At 32.4% G+C, this 24663-nt stretch overlaps 1 protein-coding gene across 3 annotated transcripts in view; it reads right to left on the reverse strand.

Annotated features, from left to right (window-relative positions):
- Positions 1–1442: 1442 nt before the first annotated feature.
- LOC129949975 (uncharacterized) overlaps positions 1443–24663 on the reverse strand; it is a 462937-nt gene continuing 439716 nt past the window's right edge. For all 3 annotated transcript variants that reach the window (XM_056061748.1, XM_056061732.1, XM_056061739.1), the window contains 4 exons: positions 12109–13822; positions 11803–12015; positions 11591–11701; positions 1443–2636 (listed from right to left, as the gene is read on the reverse strand). In XM_056061748.1, the coding sequence (XP_055917723.1) occupies positions 2535–2636; positions 11591–11701; positions 11803–12015; positions 12109–13822 (2140 nt within the window). In that variant the 3' untranslated portion in view covers positions 1443–2534. The remainder of the gene's footprint in view (positions 2637–11590; positions 11702–11802; positions 12016–12108; positions 13823–24663) is intronic.

The raw sequence follows: 24663 nt of genomic DNA on the forward strand, positions 1-24663 counted from the left end.
AAATAATAAAAAAAAATATGAAGTTTTTGTTTGAGATTTTTTCTAATTGATTGACTTTGTACTTTTTAGAGAGTTTTGATTAAGCTTAAAAGACTTAAAGCTCTAATATCAAGTGTGGACTCTTGCTAATCGCTTACCAGAAATTTAAGTATTCTAAGCAACACGTTCATCATTCAAGTTCTACAACATTTTTCTGTCTACACTCAGGAAAAGTTGGGTCAGAGTATTTTAGAAGTTTAATTTGTGTGAGATTTGTCAAGCGAGCTTTAAGGCAACACATAATTGACTAAAAATGTTACAAGCCAACGACTTACTTGTAAATGAAAATGAATTGTCGGTTCTGGAATAAAGGCTGTATCAGATCTGGCGAAAGTATTAACTAAAACGACAACTTTCAGGCTTGCAGATGCAAATAAAAACTAAACGTGAGGTTTTTCAAAGGTCTTTAAGGCTTAAATCTCTCATATCTGCACCAAAATTTATTTTTCAAATTCTTTAAAGACGCGTAACTTTGTTTTAGGTCTTATGACTGAATGGTTTAGCTTACAACTTTCGCTTTGAAGTTTGGCACATTAATTACCACATATTTTGGCATCTCCATCAAAAAGCAAGCTTAAAACTTGATCCTTAAAATCACACAAATCTTTTTTTAAACAGATATCGCTGTTTTTGAGTTTCCCAGAAGCTTGTCCAATGCAATTACATTCGAAAAAATCAATTTTGTAAAAACGAAAATTTTCATTTTTTTCCTATGTAAATGTACGAAATTTTTAAATTTTAACCTTACAGTTGCAAAAAATCGGCTTTTATTCAAAAACTATTGGTCCGATTTTAAAAATTGATGTGTCTATAGAAAGATAAACTTGTTGCGAATTTGTTTATGCAAAAAAAATTATATGCATCCATACGATTATAACGGTTTAGAGCTTGTTATAGATAAAAAAGCAAATTTTTGTTAAAACTAACGGTTTCTTCCTTGTTTTCTAACGGATTTTCAAGATCAATGCTTTTATATAAAGACAACGAATTAACGGTCATTTTGGTGTATAAAATATTGTTGTATGTCAACCCTAAGCTAAGATATAGCAGTTTAAACTTTTTTGAAATTGAAATCGAACAAAATTCCAGTATATAGGTCGATGAAATTCGTTGTTGAAAAATTATTTTTAAAAAATTCTAAAATTCTTTAGTGATCCTCAAAATGCAGAAAGAAAATGAAATTTAAAAAATAATAATATAATAGTGAAACAAAGTTAACAACTCTGTACTGGTGTATTACAGAACAAAAAAGGGGTTTTAAAAAACAAGCTCGAACTGATTTTTTGCTTACCTTTTCTTATAACTTTTTCTTCTTTAAGGACCCTAAGGAAATATAAAGTTTTTGCCTTCAAAATTTTGCAACAAAATCCGAATCAATCTTTTAAAAATGAAAATAAAAAGACTTGTTTTATATATTTTGTATTTTTTATTTGTTTTAATTCATAACTTTATTATTATTACTTTTTTTTGTTGTTTTAAATATTTTTCTCTCATTGTTGAAACAATTAAATTAGTTGTTAACTTTGTGATTAATAATAATAATCATATTTATAATTAAAATAATAATAATATTATAGACAGAAAAAGAAAATTATAATAATCATAATCATAATAATAATATAATAATATTTTTTAATAAATCGTGGAACAGCATCGCCCTCAGGTTTGACCGTTTTGGTGCGGTTAATCTGAGCTATTTGGTGGCTCTTAAATATTTATATAAAAAAATACAATTAATCTTGATTTGTTCTTGTTCTTTTGTTTTTGTGTGTTTTTCTGTTTGTTTTTTTTCTCTGTTTAATCTTTTTGTTTTTTCTTTGCATAAACATATTTTCTTCTTTTTTTTTAACTAAACATTTTGTTTATCACTTGATTATTATTTTATTCTCTTTTGTGTGAATCTTTGTTTCTATGTTTTGTTTTATGCTAAAGTGAGTACAAATTTGTTTGCATTTTTTCTTTCCATACTTTTGGCTGTTTTTTTTTTTTAATTTAAATAACAACAAATAAGACAAAATAAAATTGCAACACTAAGTTTTTTTTTTAAACTAACAAACAACACTGATGTGTTCTATTATGTTTTCTTTTTGTTTATAAATGTTTCAACTGTGTAGTAAGATGTGTTGTTAATAATATGTATTATGTATAGTATAATAAAAAAAAACCTTATCATGCACAGCGTTTTACACCAAAGCTCAAGATATAAGAACTTCTTTTTTTGTTGTTTTTTGTTTTGTTTATAATAATTGTGTCCCTTTTTAAGGGAATCAATAATAATATAATAATAATAATTTGTTTTAATTACTTTAAAGGCTATGATACAATTTTTTGTTTTGTTTTGTTTTAATATGTAAATCTCTATGTATATAAAATGTTATATAATTGTTTTTTCTTAAAAGGGCGCATGTGGTGTTTAATAATTTGTTTGTTTAATTTTTTGTTTTTATATCAGTTTTTGTATTGTTTTTAAGTTCAATCATTTATATAAATTTTGTTTATGGAGTTTGGTCTGTTGTGGTTTTGTGTTCTTCTCCTAATGCGGGTGTAATTGTTTCATTACTAGCGTCGGCACTTGTGGTGATTTCAGCTGGAGTTTCCTGAAAGAAGGTAAAGAAATGTTTGTTAATAGTTCATTGAATGTATTTTTAATTGATTTTGTTTAAAAGTTATCTATACGAAACAGAACACATGCTAAGGTGATATCAAGGGATGTTTACCAACAACATACTTCGTATATCCCAAATAAATCCGACTTTCCCGCGCTCACGCCATACAAGAAGTCCAAAGGTCCAAACAATACTGAGGTATTAGCACCAAACAATAATGAAGCAACAAACAACAACTCCAATGTGTGGACTAACACCTCGCACAAAATCGGTTTTGCTGAGACCACAAACAGTGGGAACAACGTTCTATTTTCGATGGAAGAAATCAACTCACTCACAGCAGAGATGATAACATTACTTAGCCGATGCAATACTAAAGCAGATCAGTTTAATACGATTGCACAATTAGCAATTAAGTATCTATACTCAGGTAAATAAGTATGAATAGTAGTTTTAAGATAAATTGTTGGAATGCTAGAAGCATTCGGAATAAAAAATTAGAATATTTTGCTTTCTTAAGCAAAAATAATATTGATGTTAGTTTAATAAATGAGACTTGGTTAGATGAAAATGTAAACATCTCAAATAAAGACTACAAATGTTATCGTGTAGATAGAGAAGAGAGAAGAGGGGGCGGTGTTGCCGTGGTAGTTAAAAAAACGATTAAGCATAAAATACTTCCTGTGATTAAAACTAAACTTGTTGAAAATATTGGCATTGAAGTACCATTTCAAAATGGGCGTTCTATAAAAATTTTTTCAATTTATTTTCCGGGTGGTTCTACTTCCCCAGAAAAAAGAATTGATTTCCGTAACGATTTACGTAAATTGATTGCATTAAATGATACATACTTGATTGGTGGCGATTTCAATTGCAAGAACAGAAATTGGGGCTGTGTCAGAGCTAATGCATGGGGAAATATACTAGCTGATTTAGAATCAAGACACCCATTTAACATTTTGTACCCCCCTCAACCTACATGTATGCCCCCAAACAATAGATCTAATCCATCTACTATAGACTTATTCCTAACAAATTCCCCTGAACTTTTCAATCAACCTGTTGTTGAAAATGATCTTAGTTCGAATCATCTCCCGGTAATAATAAACATAGAGTCAACCCCTGTGGAAAATTGCAATGAATTTTTTGACTATTCAAATGCTGATTTGAAAAAATTTAAAAAAAGTATCCACCTCAAATTGAGAAACCGTACAGAGAGGAATTCAAATAATATCAGTATCGAACAAATTGACGGAGCAGTTAGAACGTTTACAGCATCAGTACTCGAGAGTGTTGAAGAAACCGTTCCAAAAAAAACTCAAAGTCGAAACAATAATAATTCACTTCCCTCCTATGTAGTGGAAGCAATTAAAGTAAGAAACAAAAATAGAACCCAATGGATAAGGACCAGGGACGAATACTTTCTATCTGAAATGAATAGAATGAACCTGTTCATCAAAAATGCAATCTTTCTTTTCAGAAATCAGAGCTGGGGCAATAAATTACAGGGTTTAGATAAAGGTAGCAAGCCGTTTTGGAATATTATAAAAGTAATTAAAAAGAAAAAAGTTCATATTCCGTCATTTAAAATAGGTAATTCTATATTAATATCCAACGACGAAAAAGCCAACGCATTAGCCCGCACATTTTGTGCAAACAGTTTAGTTGCTGGCAACAATGCAACTAATAATCAAATAGAATGTATTGTTAATAAATCAATGCAATTACTCAACGAAAGTGTCCTTGATGTAACCGAAGATATAGTATCTTTTGATGACGTTGCATTTGTTTTAAAAAGTCTTAAGACCACAAAATCTCCCGGATTTGACGGAATTAAAAATCTTTTTTTAAAGAATCTTCCAAAAATAGGCATAAGATACCTCAAAAACATGTTTAACAATTGTTTCAAAACAGGTTACTTCCCCACAGAGTGGAAAACAGCCAAAGTCATTCCTATCCACAAGCCAGGAAAAAGTTTTAGTGATCCTTCTAGTTATAGACCAATTAGTTTGTTGTGTTCATTAAGCAAATGTTTAGAAAAACTTATAAAAAACAAACTCGTTTTGCATGTTGATCAATTTGAAATCTTGCCACCAGAACAATTTGGCTTTAGAAAGTATCATAGTACAACTAACCAAATTGACAGAATAACAAAGTTTGTAAAAAATAACTTGTCTTCAGGAAAGAGCACAGGAATGGTACTTCTTGATGTGGAAAAAGCGTTTGACACTGTCTGGCATAAGGGCTTGATTCATAAGCTCGTTACCTTGAGATTTCCCTTGTATATTGTAAAAATTATTTTGTCATTTCTGTCAAACCGAACATTTAAAGTCTGTGTGAACAACTGGTACACTGAAGAGAACAATATCACTACAGGTGTACCCCAAGGGTCAGTTCTAGGCCCATTTTTATATAACATATATACTTATGATTTCCCTAAACTTCAAAATTGTGAAACTGCAATATTTGCTGATGACACTTGCGTTTATTCATCAGATTCAACTGGTTTTTGCATTGAAACCAACTTGCAATCTGCTCTGAATACTATTCAGATTTATTTCAATAATTGGAAAATAAAAATAAATGCATCAAAGACACAGGCTCTTTTTTTTACGAAAAAAAGGAAACCTTGTTTACTGCCATACAATAACCTTCAATTGAACGGAGAGCAAATTGAGTGGAAGTCAAGTGCTAAGTATCTTGGGGTACACCTGGATAAAACATTGACGTTTAACTTGCACATTCAGCAAACATTAAATAAGCTGAATATTGTGATAAAAACACTTTATCCTTTTATAAATCGCAAGTATAAGATGAGTGCAGAAAACAAACTAATGATATTTAAGTCCATTTTCCAAAGTATAATTTTCTATGGTTCCCCTGTCTGGGGAAAATGTGCCAAAACTCATATACAAAAATTACAAATAATGCAAAATAAAATATTAAAAATTATGCTTAATCTGCCCTGGTACTTTTCTACAAAAGAGCTTCATAGAATAGCAAATATTGATGAGGTTCCTGTAAGAATTTCGAAGTTACAAGACCGTTATATTTTATCGTGTAATTGTTCGGGTAACAATTTAATCTCAAACTTAGCTGCTTAAGGTGTTTTCTTTTGATTTATTTATTAATAAATGAATGTTACATTTATCTTATTAATTATTATTTATTTATATACTGATTTTGTTTTCTCTATTTGTTTCTTGTTATTTATTTATTTTTTTAGGTAAATTAATTAATGGTTTTTAATTTATTAAAATATTTATTTATTAATCTCTGTATTTATTTGTTCACTTGTTCATTATTTATTAAAATTGTTCATTCGTGTTTAATTATTTTATTCATTTATTTATTTATTTATTTATTTCTATTTATTTATTTATTTATTTTTATTTATTTATTTCCTTATTTATTTATTTATTTATTTATTAATTTATTACTTATTGTCCATTTTTTTATTAATTTATTTATTTTCTCGCTTGTATTTAATTATTTGTTATTCACTTGTTGATTTATTTATTTATTTTTTGTACTTTTTATGTATCTATTTATTTATTTATATATTTATTCTTTAATTTATTATTTATTTATTTATTCTTATTTATAAATATACTTTTTCTGTGATAAAATCTAAACAACATCTTAAGACAGTTTTCTGCTCCCCACTTCTCTCTTCCTATGAAAAAATTCTAATATCTAATGAAGGTTTTTTTTAGTAACTTTTCCTTCAAAATGTAATAAATCTGTGATATAAATTGATTGCTTGTTATAATATTTTCAGTAGTAAGGTAGAATGTAAGACACCATATCTCTGTAAATTGTGCAATCTAGGTTTAAATTAAATTATAAGAATTTCAGTTACAATAAAGATCTATCTATCTATCTATCATTGTCCATTTTACTATAGAGTCTTAGCCCAAGAGTATACATCATTAAGAGCTCGTAATATCTGTGGCAAATAGTTCAAACATCGTTTATGGAAAGCTTTAGATATTTAAACTTGAATTTAGTGTCTGGAGATTTTGAGATATTTGGACTTTTGAAAAAAGTAAGTCTTGTTACAAGGTATTTGTATTAAAAGTGGAATATTACTATTTACCAACTTAACGATCTTAAATACAGTTTATATTGAAGCTTAATTTCAAGCCAAAAGATCTACCAGATATTCTGCCTAACTGATATTGCTGAGTCATATGTGAGGAAGAGAATATCGGTCATGTATGAGAATAATATTGCGTATACGTGTGATGGAGACTTAATATCTGAGGACTTCAAACCGTGTTAAAGAAGTCTGTATCCTGCTTTTTATAATTTACATAATCAAAGATGTCAAAGGTGAAATTAAAGTTCTGTGATGTAACAATGAGCAGGTTCAAACAACATAAGGGACTTCATTTGCAGTTAACTGCATTCTTTGAATGAACATTTTGACCAAGGCACTTCAGAATTTTACTTCACCAACCTCGACCTTCACTTTATCGTGTCCAAAACCATTATTGCCTACAAAACACTTCTTAGACAAGCTTAAAGTAGAGAAATATTTCTTATTCTTATTTTAACCTTTTTATACAAATATCAAAACATTTAATGGAATTCCGAAGAAAATAAATAAATTACAAAGTAATAAAGTCCAGCTTTCAGTTGTATTAAAAACATGTTTTGATGTCATTTTTACATTAGTTACGATTTCATAGAAAGTTAGGGACATTTTTTTTCGATTGACATTTCTATTTTCGATTATTGTTTTCTGCCTGGAGATTGGTTCCTCTTTTTGATGATTTTAGAGTAGGAGTAAAGAGATTTTTTTATCACATGCCGCTAGAGGTATCCTTTAGAATGAAAACATCTCGTATGGATACAACTGAACCTGCCCATACTCTTCTTCCAAAGCTTCAATGGAAAGACAGCTACAGAGAGCTATTCTAAAGAAACCTAAACAGACAGCTCGAAACTCAAATAACTTTGAATGTTCTAGCTAATCTAGACATGCACATGTTAACGAGCATTATCAAGAAAGCAGCGCCCCAAAAAACATCGGCAAAAAAGAAGGTTTTGGCAAATAAGCAAAAGTGGTTTGACAGTGATTGCATGAGAGCTAGGAACCTATCTTTTGCGTACTTGAAATTATTCAGAGCGACCAATAACATCAATTTTAGAATCCTCTATGCGACAGCGAACAAAAAATTCAAAAATCTTTGTAGAACAAAAAGCCGAAATTTTGATGAATAAACATCGGAATGGTAAATAGCGTGAAAAACTCAATGGAGTTCTGGAAAGCAATTAGGCTTGTGAGTGGAAAAAATATTGCAACTGCTACAGTACGGCACATTGAACAATTAGAAATCCATTTTACAAGTTTGCTCAACACTTCACACATAGCACCATCGTTTCAATATGCACCACTTTTAATAATTGATGGGTTATATCCCAAAATGAGGTATAAAAAGTTATTAAAAAAGCAGAAAAAGATGAAGCACCAGGGGAAGATAGAATACCGTATGAATATTTTAAAAATATTACACCAGATTTCTTATGGCTTCTAACTTTGGAGTACAACAGAATTTTCGACACCGCTGACGTCCCCGAGAGTCTTCGAAAGGCAATTATTTTTCCGCTACATAAAAAAGGTAATTTTTAAGATTCATCAAATTATAGAGGCACCTCATTGTTAATTAAAGCAGTAAAGATCCTTGGCTCGGTATTATATAATAGAACCAACACATAGCTCGAATCTGAGCAAATATTAAACGAATTCCAAGCTGGTTCTAGGAAAAGCTACTCGACAATTGACCAAATTTGTTTTATTGCTGATATTTATAAAGTAAAGGAAAAAAACCTTTTTTTGTGGATTTTGAGCAGCCTTCGATTCAATTCCAAGGAAAGAACTTTTTTACAAGCTTTATAAATATGAAATCTCAACTATTCTTGTATGAAGAAAATGTCGCACGAGTTTGGGAAGGAAATTCTTTTTCAGATGAGTTTGGTACGTCAATGGGCGTTAAAAAAGGATGCGTTTTAAGTACTCTGCTCTTTATCTTATACATAAATGACATAACTGATTAGGTGAAATTTTAATTATGGTATTGATATAAGAGGAAAGAATATTCCTGGACTGACGTTCGCGGACGATATAGTTCTCCTAGCTGAAACTATATACGGGATGCAGCTAATGATAAATAGGTTTCAACTTTATTGCAAAACATGGAGCCTGGAAGTAAATCTTTCTAAATCAAAAATAATTCAAGATATTCTGAAACGGTGGTAGGAGATATTCCAGGAAGGCGAAGTGGACGTTTGACGAGTAACCGATAGATATAGTAAAGGAATACAAGTATGTGGGAGTTTTGATTGCATCTAACTTGAATCTAGAAAAACATTTAAAATCCAAATTATCGGAAGCAAATCGTGCTATGTGTTCTGTGTGGAAAATTTTCATTCTTAGATATAGAGTTTCGCACATAGCTAAAGACAAAGTATTTCGAGCTACCACAATTGCAAAACTGTTTTACGGAGCACAAATATGGGGGTATTGAACGTTTGAAGCTGTGGAAAAGTTGCTCCGTATTTTAATTAAAAGTACTTTCAAGTTGCCAAGTACGACGGGCAACTATACATATGTTACATCTTGAAACAGGAATAGGACCTCTCTTTTAAGACACACTTAAATTACATTTAAACTGTGTGTCAAGATTTTTGACGATGGGTGACGAAAAAATTCCGCGAATAGTACTCACACAAGCTATCAATTCTGAAGTTTCGTGTTAGAAGAAACTGGCAATTGAATGCTCAACTACTTTTTCAATATCAGCAAACGAAAGTATCGAGGTGCTTAAGTTGAATTTTGACGACTTGCTGAAAAAAGTCGGCAACATGATGTACGATAAGTTTATGAATGAAGCTGAAGCATCTATTTACAGATCTTACTACAGTAAAGTTCACCATTTCTTGAACCACAACACCACAACACCTACTTCAGCCAAGATGTATTTCATTTCCTGGGAGTTTGTCAAATATTCAAGGAGTTACGAAAGCGCTATTTTGGGATGGATATACTTGATTTAGAAGAAAGGATCAACATCTTGAATGGAGAACTAGGTTGGGACCTTTTGTATTAATACTCATTGAATGCTCTTCGCTATAGAACCAGAGTAGTTGAAAAAAATTATTTTTAAGGTTTTAATGTTTGAAAATTATAAAGATTATTTTTTGAATTGAATCTAATTAGCTTTTTTATCGTATCTATGTATAAATAAAAAAAAAACAGTTTGGTAGACGGCCTTCGGCCAAACCATTAAAAGACTTGTGTAATCTTACAATTAAGAATATAATGTTTTGTTCTTGTTTCTTTTGAAGTCAATAAAACTAAACTAAACTAAACTAACTATCTAAGGTATCAAGGATTAATTCATTTAGCTCTCGAACAATCATCAAAATCGTGATATTTAGAAATGCAGGAGGCCATTTTTAAAATTTAAACTGAAAGGTTTCCCTCTTATGCTTAAAGAGCAATGTCTGCGTTCATTAAGTGCAAAACAAATTCTATGATTTGGGGCTACAAATACTTGAACGAGGTGGAATAATTTCTGCTCTACTTCTTGAAAAGAATACCCCTGTAATTTTAAGTAGAGAGGAATGAATCTAGAATACTTAAAACTAGAACAAATAAAAACATTTTCGAGGAATGGAAAAAAGTAGCGCCAGAAAGCCGAAGTTTGAAAGGAGATGTCGGTGCACATTGGTTTTGAATTCCTGAATATTGCAATGAATAGGAAAGACTGAGTGTGGTAAGGCATAGCACATTCGCCAAGAATCTCTGTGTTTGACAGTACGGCTGAAGTTGGACTCGAGGGTTTACTGATGAGCATTCCTAGAAGCGGAAGTATTATGATTGTTTAAAAAGAGGAATGCAACTGGCTATTAGAGCAGAAACCTTACGACGATGTTCAAACGAAGTAAATAACTTATGATGATATTATCACATATCAATTTGAATGCTCTACTTTCAATACTATCCAAGAGGCTTAAGTAAGTTGCAGGAGCACTAGCTCGGAGATGGGAGTTATACTCTAGCTTTGGACGTATATAAGTCTTGTAGATAACAGCCAGATCAGAAGGTTTAAAACATTTCTTGCATCGCCTAAGTAAACCCAAACACCTTGCATAATTTTTGGCGACATCACGTATGTCTTCGTTCCACAAGAGGTGGTTGGTGACACACATACCGAGAATATCGAGATGTTCAGTCTCATTGATGCAAGTCCATGGATAATGGCAAGGGGGTATATGAACATGGAACATGATTGGAAAAAGCGCCTTAGAGGAGGAAGAAACAATAATCTAAATTAAGTATCTTACGTATCTTCTGCTGCAGCACCTCGTTGCAGAAAGCGAATAGTGGAACGAAGTTTTTAATATACCATCAATAGTTAATATTTTTACAACTGGGTAAAAGTTTAAAGGCCAAACAAATTATTAACTAGTTCTTAATTGAAATAAAATGTATTTAAATAAAATTCAAACTATCTACAATAATATAGGACAACTTAAAATCTAAAAATCTGTATTTTAGAATAAGAAAGGGTGGCGCAACAGCTCGTAGAGAACCAGGGTCTAGTGACTTACAATTATAATCTCGACAATTCATGTCTACGAGTAATTTCATGGAGGACATATCAATTCCTCGCAAGAATTATAATACCCTTTGGGGCACAATCACGAATTGAAACCAAGACCTCTGGCGTGACATTTCTACCCACTAAAGCATCATTTTCCTCTTTTAACTCGCTATACATAAATAGTTCTTAACTACTAACTTCAATATCAAAAATCTCAAATTTCTCATAATCGATTTTAAAAATATTGCAACCTATAAACAAAATTTGTTGGTGCAAACTCTTGGCCAGAAATGAGCTAATGAGCCTTAGAATTGATAACTCTTAACTTACCATATTGGCTTCAACTCTCTGGCGCTCGTGCATTGCATTCAAAAGCTCCCTCAAGTGCTGATTCTCCCTACGTAATCGTTCCCTCTCTAAATCTCGTTCATTTATTTTTGGCTAAAAAGGATAAAATAAAATTAAACATTACAAAATTATTTCAATTGTTTTAAATTTCGAAAAAAATAGTTATAAATATTTATTAAAAAAAAAAAACGCACCAAAAGTAATGAAATTTGTGAATTCAATGTTGTTACAATCCCATTGATTAGATGACATGGTACACTTGGTTCCAGGGAATTTGCATGTAAAAGTCGATTTGGTCCACAAAGTATAGGTCCAGGTGATGAAGAAGTACATAGATGATTGCCACCACCAATAGCGGCGGCATTGCCATCGTTTAATGTTAAATTATGCAATTTATTTACAGCGGTCTATATAAAAGACAAATAAAAAAAAATGATGTAAAAAGGGAATTTGAAAAAAAGATAAAGATGAAAATTCCAAAAAAAGAAGGGAAAACAAACCATGGTATCATAGGCATCATTAATTTCTATATGTTCACTATCAAGTGAATCATCCGTGTAGTTTCGCTGCTTCAGTAGACTACTGCTACTGCTTATGTCCAGTTGTGATGGATCTATGGATCCATTACTACCGCTTTGCTGGTGCTGCAATTGTGGGAGGGGCTTTTGTGCTACAGCTTCGACTTCGTCCTTGCTGCTCGTCGTAGTCGTCGTCTTCGATAGGCTCACACTACTACTCAGTGTAGGCTCGTCAAGTTGTGTCATATCGTGTTCAGACTCTTCGGGAATGCTGTCGGTACTAATTGTGCTTTGGCGCTTAATCAGCTCTGGCGTCGTCGAGGCTCTATTTGTTGCTGCTAATTCAGCAGCAACTCCTATAGGAAGAGGGGCTTTGAATGTTCCACTACCAGGAGTTGTTGATGTTGCTGTTGCTGCTGCTGGTATTTTTGAGAGTGGCACTGAAGGAAGCCGCAACTCGTCGATCTCGCAATACCCATCGTCGTCTTCATGGATTATCTGATCAACTTCAACTGAATTTGAGGTGGTCAAACTGTTGCTGTTATTGGCGGCGGACGCTACAGCAGGTGACGCAGGAATAGCCGGTGCATTACTTGTCGGAACAGTATCATTGAGAATTACTGTCGCCGCAGTTGTAGTATTCGTATTAGTATTCGTTGATGTTGCACTTGTACTCAGTGGCAGAGGAGACACTGCGCGAATGCTGCTGTTTGTTGTCATAGCATTACCGAGATGATGCAGCTGCGAATGTTGCAAATGCTTCTGCGCTTGTGTTTGATGGCACTGATCGCAGACCACTGTCGAGACAGCGGATATCTCCTGCTCAGTCGAATTTATCTTCATATAGTCATTTAGCACTTCGGTCAACGACTGTACTTGGGCGTACGCAGCCAGTGCAATGTCCGAGGAGTCCTTGGGCGCCTCGGGCTGTGCGGCAATATCAACAATCTCATTAAAATGCTCGATCGGCAAACGGAACATATCACAAATTATTTTCTGCTTCTCTACCAGATTCTCGCGGATTGAGCTGTCCAGGCGCTTCAATCGCTCACTGGGCGTTAGCACCGGTTCGGCTGTGTGTGCCGGCGATATACTAATCTGTATTGCACTCGGTTCAACAAGCGGGCTGTTTTGCATTAGCGTTCGAGTGTTATTGGAATTGTTCGAATACAGGCTACTGTTGTCACGTCTAGCTGCTGCCGCAGCAGCTGCTTCCTCGGCTGCATTAAGCAATTGCTGACGCAGCTTTGTGTCATCGGTAGATGTAGGAGAATCATAGTCATTATTGTTACTCTCATTGCGCGACCCACTGCGGCTAATGCTGCGACTTCGGCTGCCACTGGCATAGCTTCCACCACCAATCCCACCACCAAAGCTATTACTGCCACCAACACCGACACCGCTGCCGCCGCCACCAATGTCTAGTGAATTATTGTTATTTGGTAAATTGGAGCGGTTTTTCTCAGGGGCGGGTGTGCTCTCGCGATCACTGACGTTATTGTTTGTTGTTGTGCTCGCTCCAGAGGTTGCAATCGCTGTCGCTGTAGATGGCGTCTGCCGTTCGGGGGTACTCTCGAGTGATTCTTTTGTATTGGAATGCGGTAATGTGGCACTGGCGGGATCATCGACCACTTCATGACTGCTCTTCGAGCGTTGTTTGTACTGTTCTGCGGCATCTGATATGTGTTTAAACCATCTAAAAAAAGAGAAAAGTAAAAACATTAAATCATTATAAGAGGATGATTTCAGGTATTTGCTTATATTTTGAATAAACAAGAATCGAGTACATTTTTTGATTGCAAGGAATTAAGAATAAACTGAAATATTTTTAAAGATGCTTCCTTCATTGTAAGTGATTTTTTTAGACCATTTACTTCTTGACCTAGAAATGCTTTGATATGAAGTTATTTTTTGTTTTCTAAATGTACCTGGACACCAGCGAGGATCGCCTTCCAGTTGGTTCATTGAAACTTCCTCTTCGTCGTTCTTTTTTAGTTTTGCTCGGTGTTGAATTTGCACTTTCTGAAGTTGGTGATTTGGCATTCGATAGGGATAGAATAGCTCCATTGCATAAACTTTTACGACGTACACCCGTAAAAATATCATCCGGTGAAAGGAAGTTCATAATTTATTTTGTTATACCAAAAATTGTCAGTTGTTTGCTTTGTTTCTTTAACTATTCAGTTTATATTGTTTTGCATAGGTAAATATTTTTTTAATTTATTAATTTGATTTTATATTGTTTTTCTTATTTGTTTATTCATTGTTTTGTTTCTTTTGAATTCACTTTTTACTGCAGATCAAAAATTTAATTGTTTAGATAAATATTTGTTCAGATGTTGTTTGTTTTGTTAAATGGTTTGCGTATAATAAGGATATTAATATTAACATTCACCTAACTAGTTGTTTGTATGGATTGATAAAGGTAGGCCAACTGCAAGATCTTTACATTTGAAGTATCAAGGTAGTTTTTCAATAATTTAAGGTAGAACAGGGTTTTGAAAGGAATCTAAAATAGTGAGTTATAACGAATAAAAAATCAAAGTTCTGCCTAGAGATCAATTTCACAAAAACAAAACGTCCTGATGTCAAGGGTTGTACATTTTTGCAACAGTTTAAGGGCGGCTATTAACGAAGGATCTTAAGCTTACATTCTTATATAAGTTAAAATACAACAGATTGTTTTAAAGTTTGCTGTTTTTAAATTTAATTTAAGCATTTGAATCTTATTACTAGCTGAAAAGATATTGATTACAGAAAACAGAATTGATTTTGCATCAAATTGACGATGGCACAATATTTTGACACCTTGTCATTCTGACGCAAGACCTGTTTGTTGCCACAATTTTGCTGTTTTCCTTTCGACTGTTTTTTGACTCGTCTTTTGGACACGCCTTATTATCATTTAACCTTGAATCCTTACTAGTATCATTTTTTCAGTGGTTTGAAATGTTTTAAAATTTTGGGGGGACTAAACAATTAAAAATTGCAACCCCTTTAAACCCAGTTTAATATTCAGAACTTTCTATGGATAGGTTTGAATACAATTTTAGCTGATAAAACAAAAGAAGTTTGGCATTTTTGCATCTGAACAGAGCTTTAACTGTCAAAAGAATTGTGTTTTCCTTTCTATTAAATATGTGTCGGGTCCAAAAACTGGACGATTTTTCTGAGTCCTCAGAGTGTTATTAACTAAAAATTCAAGCGTTTAAGTGTAACGCGTGCACGATGAGAGAAAACAAATAAACAATTGAACAAATTATGTTTCTAACATCTCTGGAATTTCCATATTCCCAGAAATATTAACAAAAATTCTCATACAAATTTTTCACTTTTGCTGTCAGAAGTCTGAGAAGAGAATTTTTATGAACCGATTTTTCAAGAACTCTCGCCCAATTTTAAAAGGAGTAAAGGCCCAACTATAATAGACATAAGCTAGCATATGTGCGCATAACTAAACGTGCAGTAATTTCGCAAACTTAAGTGAATTTTCGTTGTGTTTTTGACGTAAGCTTATGTTTGCTTATGCCTATTATAGTTGGGCCTTAAGAGTTATGCCAAGCTACTCTGATTGCTAGGTGCGAATGAATAGTGATTTGTGTTTACATCTCATTCTCCTGGTCTGTCAATTCGTCCTTACAATATAAACTGGCCAATTCTCAAAGCAATTGTAAAAGCGAAAGAACCAGGATGAGGATGAAAAACAACTAATTTTGGGGCTTCAAATGAAATATAAATGTCCAGAAAATGCTCAGTGCAGACTTTGTTCTGATCGTATTCAGCATGTTATGACGACTTTAAATTCAGTAAAAAAAAGAAATGGACAGGTTCAGACGACAAAGTGATATAAAAATGTAAATCAAGGTTGTCAAAAAATTAGAAAGTGAAATTTAAAGTTAGGCAAGCTTAAATCTCCCTTTCTACCAAGTGTATTCATGTTAAAATATCAGCTGATCATTTAATTGAAAGCAGAACTTCATAATCTGTGAATTATTTATTTTTTGTGTAGTGTCATATAAAGATTTGTTAAAACGAGTTTCTCGTCAAATTCGAATAAAATTTAATCAAGAAAAATCTCTTTAACTATCAAGTCGAGACCACTAATGTCAAAATTACGGCTTATTATAATTTTTCATTCAACTGAAAGCTAAACTTTATTAATATCTGATTTATTTATTTTCTGCACACTTCTATTGATGTTTTATGTAGTAGGGTTCCTTGTTAAATTGGAAAAGGAATAAGTAATATTTTTTTAAAAGACAAAATACAGGTCGAGATGGAATCTTAGCAATTATGATTTTGGTCATTTTTGTACGATCAATTGAAGGTAGAGGTCAGTGAAGTAAAGTTCCGAGTTTGAAGTTTACGACACTTGAAAACTAGTTGTCTTGGTTAAAATTCAAGTTCAAAGAATACAGTTGATTGCAAATGAAGTCCCTTATGTTGTCTGAACCTGCACATTGATACTTTGACGTTCTGACAGATAGATCTGTTTGTTTTCACAATTTTGCAGTTCACATTTTAATGATTTTTTAACCAAATCCAAAACTCTTTAACAAATGTTTTCTGCTTTGAAGTAGCGCTTCCTTCCTGATAAGAACACGTCTTTTAATCAATACCTGTTTAGATTGCCCATTTCACTGATCTTTGGTACTCGTTAGAATCAATGTATTCAAATGAAAAGGCTATTTATTTTTCCATCGAAAAGTGCTTCAGTTTTAGTTCATAATTCAAAGTAATTTTCCTTTTAACCTGCTTTCAGACATAATAAATTATTTAACCGAACCACTTCACTAAACATACGATAAAGCTAGCGCAGCACTTGGAAGCCATAAAAAAAAGAAAATCAAACCACTTCTCCTCCCACTATTAACATGAAAAACTGAAGATAAAGGAAAATAAAGGTCATTATCATCCTGTGGCAAAAATAAAAAAAGCACGGAGAAAGGATATGGAATATCCAGTAGGTACTTGAAGGCCATTTGGTTTGCAAAACAATTTCGTTTTCAAGGTAAAAAGGAAATCCTTCGACCGGAACATATCCTTTTTTTCTTCTATTTCTATTTACTATTTTCTCGCCTTAAGCAGTTTTCTTTTCCACTTAATTTCAAAAAGAGAAGAATAGCAAAAAGTAAGGACTTTTTTTTTTATTTGCCCAAGAGAAGAGCTTAAGCTACTCCCATACCTACTTATTCCCCTCCCATGCTACTTTCTTAAAGTGAATGGCTTAATCATATTCATTTTATCAGTGCTATGGTGGTAAATAGATGATGATTGCAATGGGGGTTAAGTTATCCGGTCCAACCATCTTCATCTAAAATTTTTGTTTTCGTATTAATATGAAGGAAAAGTGGTGGGGGTTTGGGTTGAGATTTTAAACCTAGAAGGTCGTCGCTGGAGCACATAGTCTTTGAAAGGATATTGTCTTTAAAAAAATCAATTCAAGTATAAACATACTCAAGAAGAATAGATGAGAAAAAGTCTCTATGCACGAGAGCAAGTCTGCCTTTGGGAATGTCTTGAGTTTGGGGGTGGCATTAACATCATACTTTCAAGTGCTTTAACTTGATTTTCTTTATGCAAAGTGGTTTTTAGTGCCATCTCTGTGATGTGTCACTTATTTTGACAATTGTGTCAGTTTAAAGAAGAGGAATTTTCTTTTTAAGCATCTTATGCGAACAAATATAAGTAATTGGACTAAAATAATTCTGCACATAAGGATATGACCAACTTAACGTCAAATCAATAAAGTTTATTGGCTCTGAATTTAGTTTATCTATATAGAATTGTTTGACACGAATGTTCAGTCAAACTGCAGAAACAATATTTTGTTTAAGTGAACTGTCCATAAAGTTTGACTTATGACTGCCAATCTGTCAAAAGTTTTAACTTATGTATGCCATAAAACAAGTACATAATGTGGATTTGATTTTAAGTTTAATTGACACATTGGATTTTTTTGAACACTTAAATCATTCTCATTAGCTCAAAAAGAGATATGTGAGACACTTTTTTTTAATGTCATTTACAACGTAAGGTATTATCGAAACAAATAAACTTTTTGCTGCAGTTTAACAGGCTTTTCCCATACATTTTTGGTAAACCACAAGTTTTATATAAAACCTCTCGAAAGCTAGTAGCAATTCAAAGTTGAACTAAACAAACAAACAAACCTTTCGAAACATTCAGCGCTCAAATAAATGTAAACAAAACAGCTGATGGCTGCTGTCAAAATAAATATTTCATTTTTAAATAAATTTGGTCGTGGTAATATTATTTATACAATTTTCTTACAAAATAAGAATTATTGCTTTTGGGGAGTGTGAATTTGGTACGAATCTGGAACTAGGAATTGCTGCTCCGGCCATAAGGACCTACACGAAATCGTTCAGAATTTTTTCAACCCCGCCTATAAGTTGCTCGGACGACCACAATTTATGGCGATTCTGAAGGGACATTTGGCCAGCAGAAGCAGTAGTCATAAGCTCAGTATTTTGGATTGAATTCGTTGTGAAAGAAGAAGAAAATGTTTTAAATAAAATTAATTTTTTATGTAACAGTTTTGTTTGTTGTTGGTTCTATGATATATTTTCTAGACAACTAGCTACTTCTTAGTGAATTGTTCGGACCGGTTGAAGTGAACAAAGAGGATAGCTGTGGCCAAGCGAGCTTGTAGTTCTTGTTGGTTCATGTCGTGAGCCCATTCCACCCGTCCCTAGAACTTCAGTTGAAAATCTTCTTAGAATTCAATTTATTTTTACAAATAATTTGAGAACAACAAAACTTATTTATCAATCCAAAATTTGACAGCCGGTGTTAAATAAATTTAAATGTCAAATGAAAACGTGTAAATGTTCGGTGTGAACGATTTTCGGGTTTTAGAAAACTTTTTGCCGAAAACCCTGGTTTTAGGTTTGGTGTGAAAAGGCTATAAGATAAATACTTGAACGCACTCAGAATTGATTTTTCTTTGAACACACTCAGAACATAGTTTTTTCTCAACATTTTCTGAATTCTGAAATTTTGTATTTAAATACTTTGGCATTTATAATTTTTAAATCTAAAAGTTTTATAAAGAATAAACTAATTTTAATAAAACAAGGTTTTGAAATTATAAGCATTTTCAAATATTCTGTGTTTTTCTGAGTAGACCTTTCAGAAACTGTCATCTCATTGCAAACAGAATGATAAATGTGAAGCACTGAACGCTCTGAACAGAAACATTTTTTTTTTTGATTTGTCAGTTCAGGTTCTGTTCAAAAACAAATAATTATAGATAAAATTAGCTAGTCAATGTTGACAGCTTAGAGGTACTAATCGGTTTTTGTTAGTTACGCAATCTAATCAATTCTGTATTTTTTTTTTAAGTGAAGTTTTGAATTATTACACATTTTATATTTTAATAGTGTGATAATGTGTTACATTTGGATTCAAGCCCAGATGAACTATTTACATGAGAAATTATATTTTGTGGAGTCTAAAGGCTTTCATGTGCGTGTCGGACGCCATTTTTTTCTCTTTTCTAATTCCTGTCAAAATTGAGAGAAAATTTAAAGATAGTTTCCTTGATAGTCAAACAGCTGATGCTATTTTCTTAAAGCTATGTTTCCATCAGAGTTTCATATTTGAACAACTCGTTTCTTCATGCCTATTGAACTGGGAAAAAGTGTTATTCTACGTTTCCAACGGGCACTAAACCGAGAAACGTCACAAATCTTCTTGAAATCTCGAAGATTTACCATACAAATTTTAATCTCCTCAAATGAAGATTTCAAATAAAACTAATTGAAACAAACTTTTTTTTCGGAGAATAATTGTTGAACCGACCCATTTAAATGCTAATTTCGTGTATTGACAGATGGAAATGTCAACAAAACTATCTGTCTCACTTCCATATGATTCAAATTCTAAACAATAAACAACTTTCAAGAAGTCACAGACGAAATAAAATGTTAGTATACAAAAATAATAAATATGTACAAGAAGAAAATAAAACTAATTACTTACAGATGATGATTGAACAAATACAAAAAAAACAACGAAAAACCTGGGCAGCGGAGGATGAAACGCTTTTGTTGGAGTTGTGGGTCGACAAACAGGCTAACTTGATTGGCTAGAGAAAAAACTCTAACGTTTTCAAGGAAATGACAGAGAAAATTCACAACTTAACAAATCGGTATAGGTAAAGTTCTTTTTTTGTTTTCTTTTTAGAATTTATTATTAAATTCTTTCACTAACAGAAAGGCAAAGAAATTGTTGGGCCTTTCTGGAGCTTCTAAAAGTTTTAAGTTACCAACACTTATTCTCTTTTAAAGAAACTTCATAATTAAAAAAATATTAAATTATCAATCAATAAAATCAATACAAATTTCATATTTTTTCTTTTCGAGAGGAGAATAATTTGGCGTTTGGTTGTTATGACATTAACCAAACGTCAAAATAATCTACTTTTCTTTGGTTTATTTATTTTAAATCACTTGCCTTAAATCTCGGATTATTGGAAACGTGCTTTTACACTATTCAAAAAAGCAAACATAGTTTGCATATTTTGAATGAGTTCAGCGTCAGTTCCATGTGGGAAAAGGAAACCAAATATTTATTTATCGAAATAAAAGGAAAATCCCTCGTGTAATGAACAATATGTCAAAAAAAATCATCTGTCAGTAAAATGAAAACTAAAATGGCGGCTTCTTTTAGTTATCGAATGACGTTTCTTCTGGAATTGAATTCTAATATTCTATTTCAATCGCCATACTTCTGTCAACACTCTGAACATACGCATAATTAAGAAGTTCAGAGGCTTAAACATTCGTTTTATCAAAATTTGATAAAAAATATACTCCCATGTATTGTCTAGACTTCCATCATACTATCTCTCTCTAACTTTTCACCTAATTGATTTTTATTACAAGCCTTATCAAAATAGAATTACTTATATAGTATTTCAAAGTAAAATTATGTATGTATGCATATAAACAATGCTCAAAGTTCAGGCTAATTGAATTATTATCATTATTTACGCACAATCGAGTCCGAAACAAAAATTCGCATCTTTCATCTAAATCACATCAAATCAAAAACAAAAAAGAAGTGAAATATGTGGAAAAAAATATATTTCCTCAAGGTGAGATTGTAGTCAATTTGGCGACGTTGAATGCCGATGATAGACGTCTGATTATTATTCTCAATCTGTTTCTACTTCCAAATAAAAAATATCACCCACCTCACCTCTCGGGCTTTTATGACATTTTGTTGTTGTTTTAAAAAATTAGTTATCCGATTAATATATCTCAATTTCATCATATTGTTCGTCATCAATGTTGTTTTGTTCATTTTCATTTTGGCGACAACAAAAGTCCACCATCCCGTCGGTCGTCCCAAGTCCATAACTTTAATATCCCCGGTAATTAGTAATTTTTGAAAATGGACTCATTTTTGTTTGCTTTTCCCATTTAATCTGTCATCGACTTTTCATTCTTTCGATGGCGATCCGATGATGGTTATTGGTGAATCCTCTTCAGGCTCTATTCAAAATCATAATTTTCCACAAAAAATTTTAATAGAAAAATTAAATTCACACAATTCGAAAGACTCGATATTCGACACGAGCAACGACTCGGTTAAAAGTGTCGCAATTTTTCGAAACTGATTTTTGGAACGGTTCCAAAAAGTCCGTTCGGGCCACATGGCGGCTTCAAGAATACGAGTAGTAAAATAATAATAATTATTGTTGTATTTTATATTTTTTTTTTGCTTCATCGGATTCTTCTGGTGGGTGATGTTCGGCTCGCGGTGTGTTATTCATCGCGGTGAAAAGTTTTGTTTGTTTATTTGCTTTTGTGTCTATTTATTGGGTGAGGCGAGGGTAGTAGATATTCACGGGGGCGATGATGCTGGGAGAATTAGTATCTAGATTTTTGAAAATAATACCGAGGCTGATTGGCAATGGGGCAGCAATAACAATGATTTGCTGGAATCACTTCAAATTCTTCTTCTTCAGTCAATTCGGGTAAAATCAAAAAGATTCATAAATTTCGTTCTCTTAGAAACTGAAGTATGGCAAATGAAAACCGAAGAATTGAAAAACCAGAAGAAAGAAATAAGAAGAAGATTATTTGTTTAAGGTTAATGGATGGATAAAAGACAACTTTGCTAATTGATGAAAAATCGCGACAGCAGAGAAGAAGAAGAACGTGTACAACACGACTAATTAATTAACTTTTGATCTTTTAATACAATATTTTCATGATTTTATTTGTTAGAAGAGGGGTGAGTGGGGGGTATGGACGGAGTGAGTGGGAGGGGTTGTAAAAATTTACATTTAGACCGGTAATGACTTTTCGAGTGTATTTGAATTTGAAAAAAAAAAAAAACAAAGATCCATCAGAACAGGACACCATCATCTTCAATGCAAAAGTTTTGAATAATAAAATGCTTTTTCGATTAATATAATCCTATTTACACATTTATGAAATATTTTAATGGAATGTAAAAGTTTACAACGTACGATGGAAGAAAGATGGAATTTTAAGAGGATTTTTTAATACTCAGTAAGTTTTACACCCCTACAAATTGATCACTGGATGCAAGCGAGGAATACAATTTTCTGAGACGTAAAATCAAAGAATTGTTGCTGATTGATCAAAACGAACAGAACTTATAGATTAATGTATAGTTTTTTTTTCTATCAAAACCAAAATAATATACATTTCTTTTATTGAAGATGAAATACTTTTCAAAAAAGAATTGTAAAGTAAAATGTAATATCTTTTTGAAATAAACCTCCACAACGGCACACAATTTTAAACGATTTAGTAAAATGTTAAGGCCACTTTTAGCTTCAAAAATGATTTACCCAATTTTATACGATTTTAACATCTTACTATCTTTTAATAGTTTGCTAAAGTTAAAATCACAGAATTGCTACTTAAACTTTTCTTTTAGCAATTTGCTAAACCAATTTAATTTGACATTTGTTAAACCAGTGGATGGGATGTTCCGTTGGGAATGAGAATGAATAGGTCCATTGTAGGTTTGTTTGTTTTCATTATTTTCACGAACTGAAACTTTTAAGACATGTTCGGATTCCAGTTTCTTAATAACAATTAAATACAAACAAAATAAATACTAGTTAGAAAAATGAAAATAAAGGTTTAAAAAATTTGGTGACACTTAGCAAATTTCAACTCAATAAAATGTTAAGCTCTTAGCAATAGGTTATTGAAAATTTTGCGAGAATTAGTTCAAAACATCGTAATAATGTCATTTTAGATTGATCTTTTGACAGTTCAATGGTTTGCTATGAACAAGCTATAAAGATCTGTCGTATGGAAATATAAGCTGATTCCAAAATTACAATATGAATTGAGTATAACAAGAAGAAGAAACTGTCAAAACAATAAGTTGACATATCAGGAGGAATATTCAAGCTGTACATGGACGCGATTGGTAGATCTATTGTCAGACTTTCCAGTTTGTACCGTTGCAACGTTAAACAATTAGTTCAAAAAATCATCACAATGTCAAAAAAAGATCCGTCGGATCACAACACAAGCTGTTAAAAAAATTACAACATGAATTAAAACAGTTTAATTTGTTGGTTTTTTAGTTTAACAAGAAGAAAGAAACTGTCAAAACAATAATTGGCCATTTAAATTGACAATCAAGAGGAAGAAACAAATGTCAAAAAACGACGCAAACTTGAACTGTCAGAAATGTCAGACAAGGATACAAAATGTCAGAGGTTACAATGGCTGCGTTCAATCTCATGTTGCTTGGATAGGTGGATTTTAAAATACCTTGTTGAACGAGTTGGATAGTTGTATTGAGATAGAAACTTTCATCTGTTCACAAAAAGCAGAGAAACATTTATGGCTGAATCAGAAACACGCTTCAGCTTCGGCTTCATCTGACGTTTACGAGTTCAGCCATAGGAATTCAATGCATGCCATCACAATGGAGCTTCGAATTCACGTTTCGTTTGACAATCTTAAGGAAAAGAACGTAATGTGACTCCAAACGGAAGCTCTTGTTCAATTATCTGAACATTTGCTTTGTCTGGCAGCTCAACGGCTGTAAAAATTGTCAACAAACAAAATATTTGCTCTTTGGAGGGATGAAATAATAGAAATGTCATTCAAAGCAACCTCGAAGTAGGCCCACCGTAACGCAGACGAAGCCGAAGCTGAAGCCTGTTTGTGATTCAGCCATTAAGCTTCGATTGTTGTAAGATAAAACATTTAATGGATAATTCACATGATTCGTAGGACGATGATGAATTTATAGGTGCGTTACAATTTAATAAATAAGAGATAACCTTATTCTGAAATCTTCGGTTTTAAACGATTTACGTTTAACTTTTCTGTTATCCTAACAGAAACGAGGACTATTATGAAGTGACAATACCTAGATATAGTTTGGAAGAATTTCGATCTCATTTCCGATTGAGCAGAAGTTGCTTTGCGGTAAGATTTTGAGTTGGTTTGTTTGAAATAAATGTTCAAGTTTCTTGAAATTCAACCATGTGTTGAATCACCT

Source organism: Eupeodes corollae, chromosome 1 (assembly GCF_945859685.1).
Source record: "Eupeodes corollae chromosome 1, idEupCoro1.1, whole genome shotgun sequence".
NCBI lineage: Eukaryota > Metazoa > Arthropoda > Insecta > Diptera > Syrphidae > Eupeodes > Eupeodes corollae.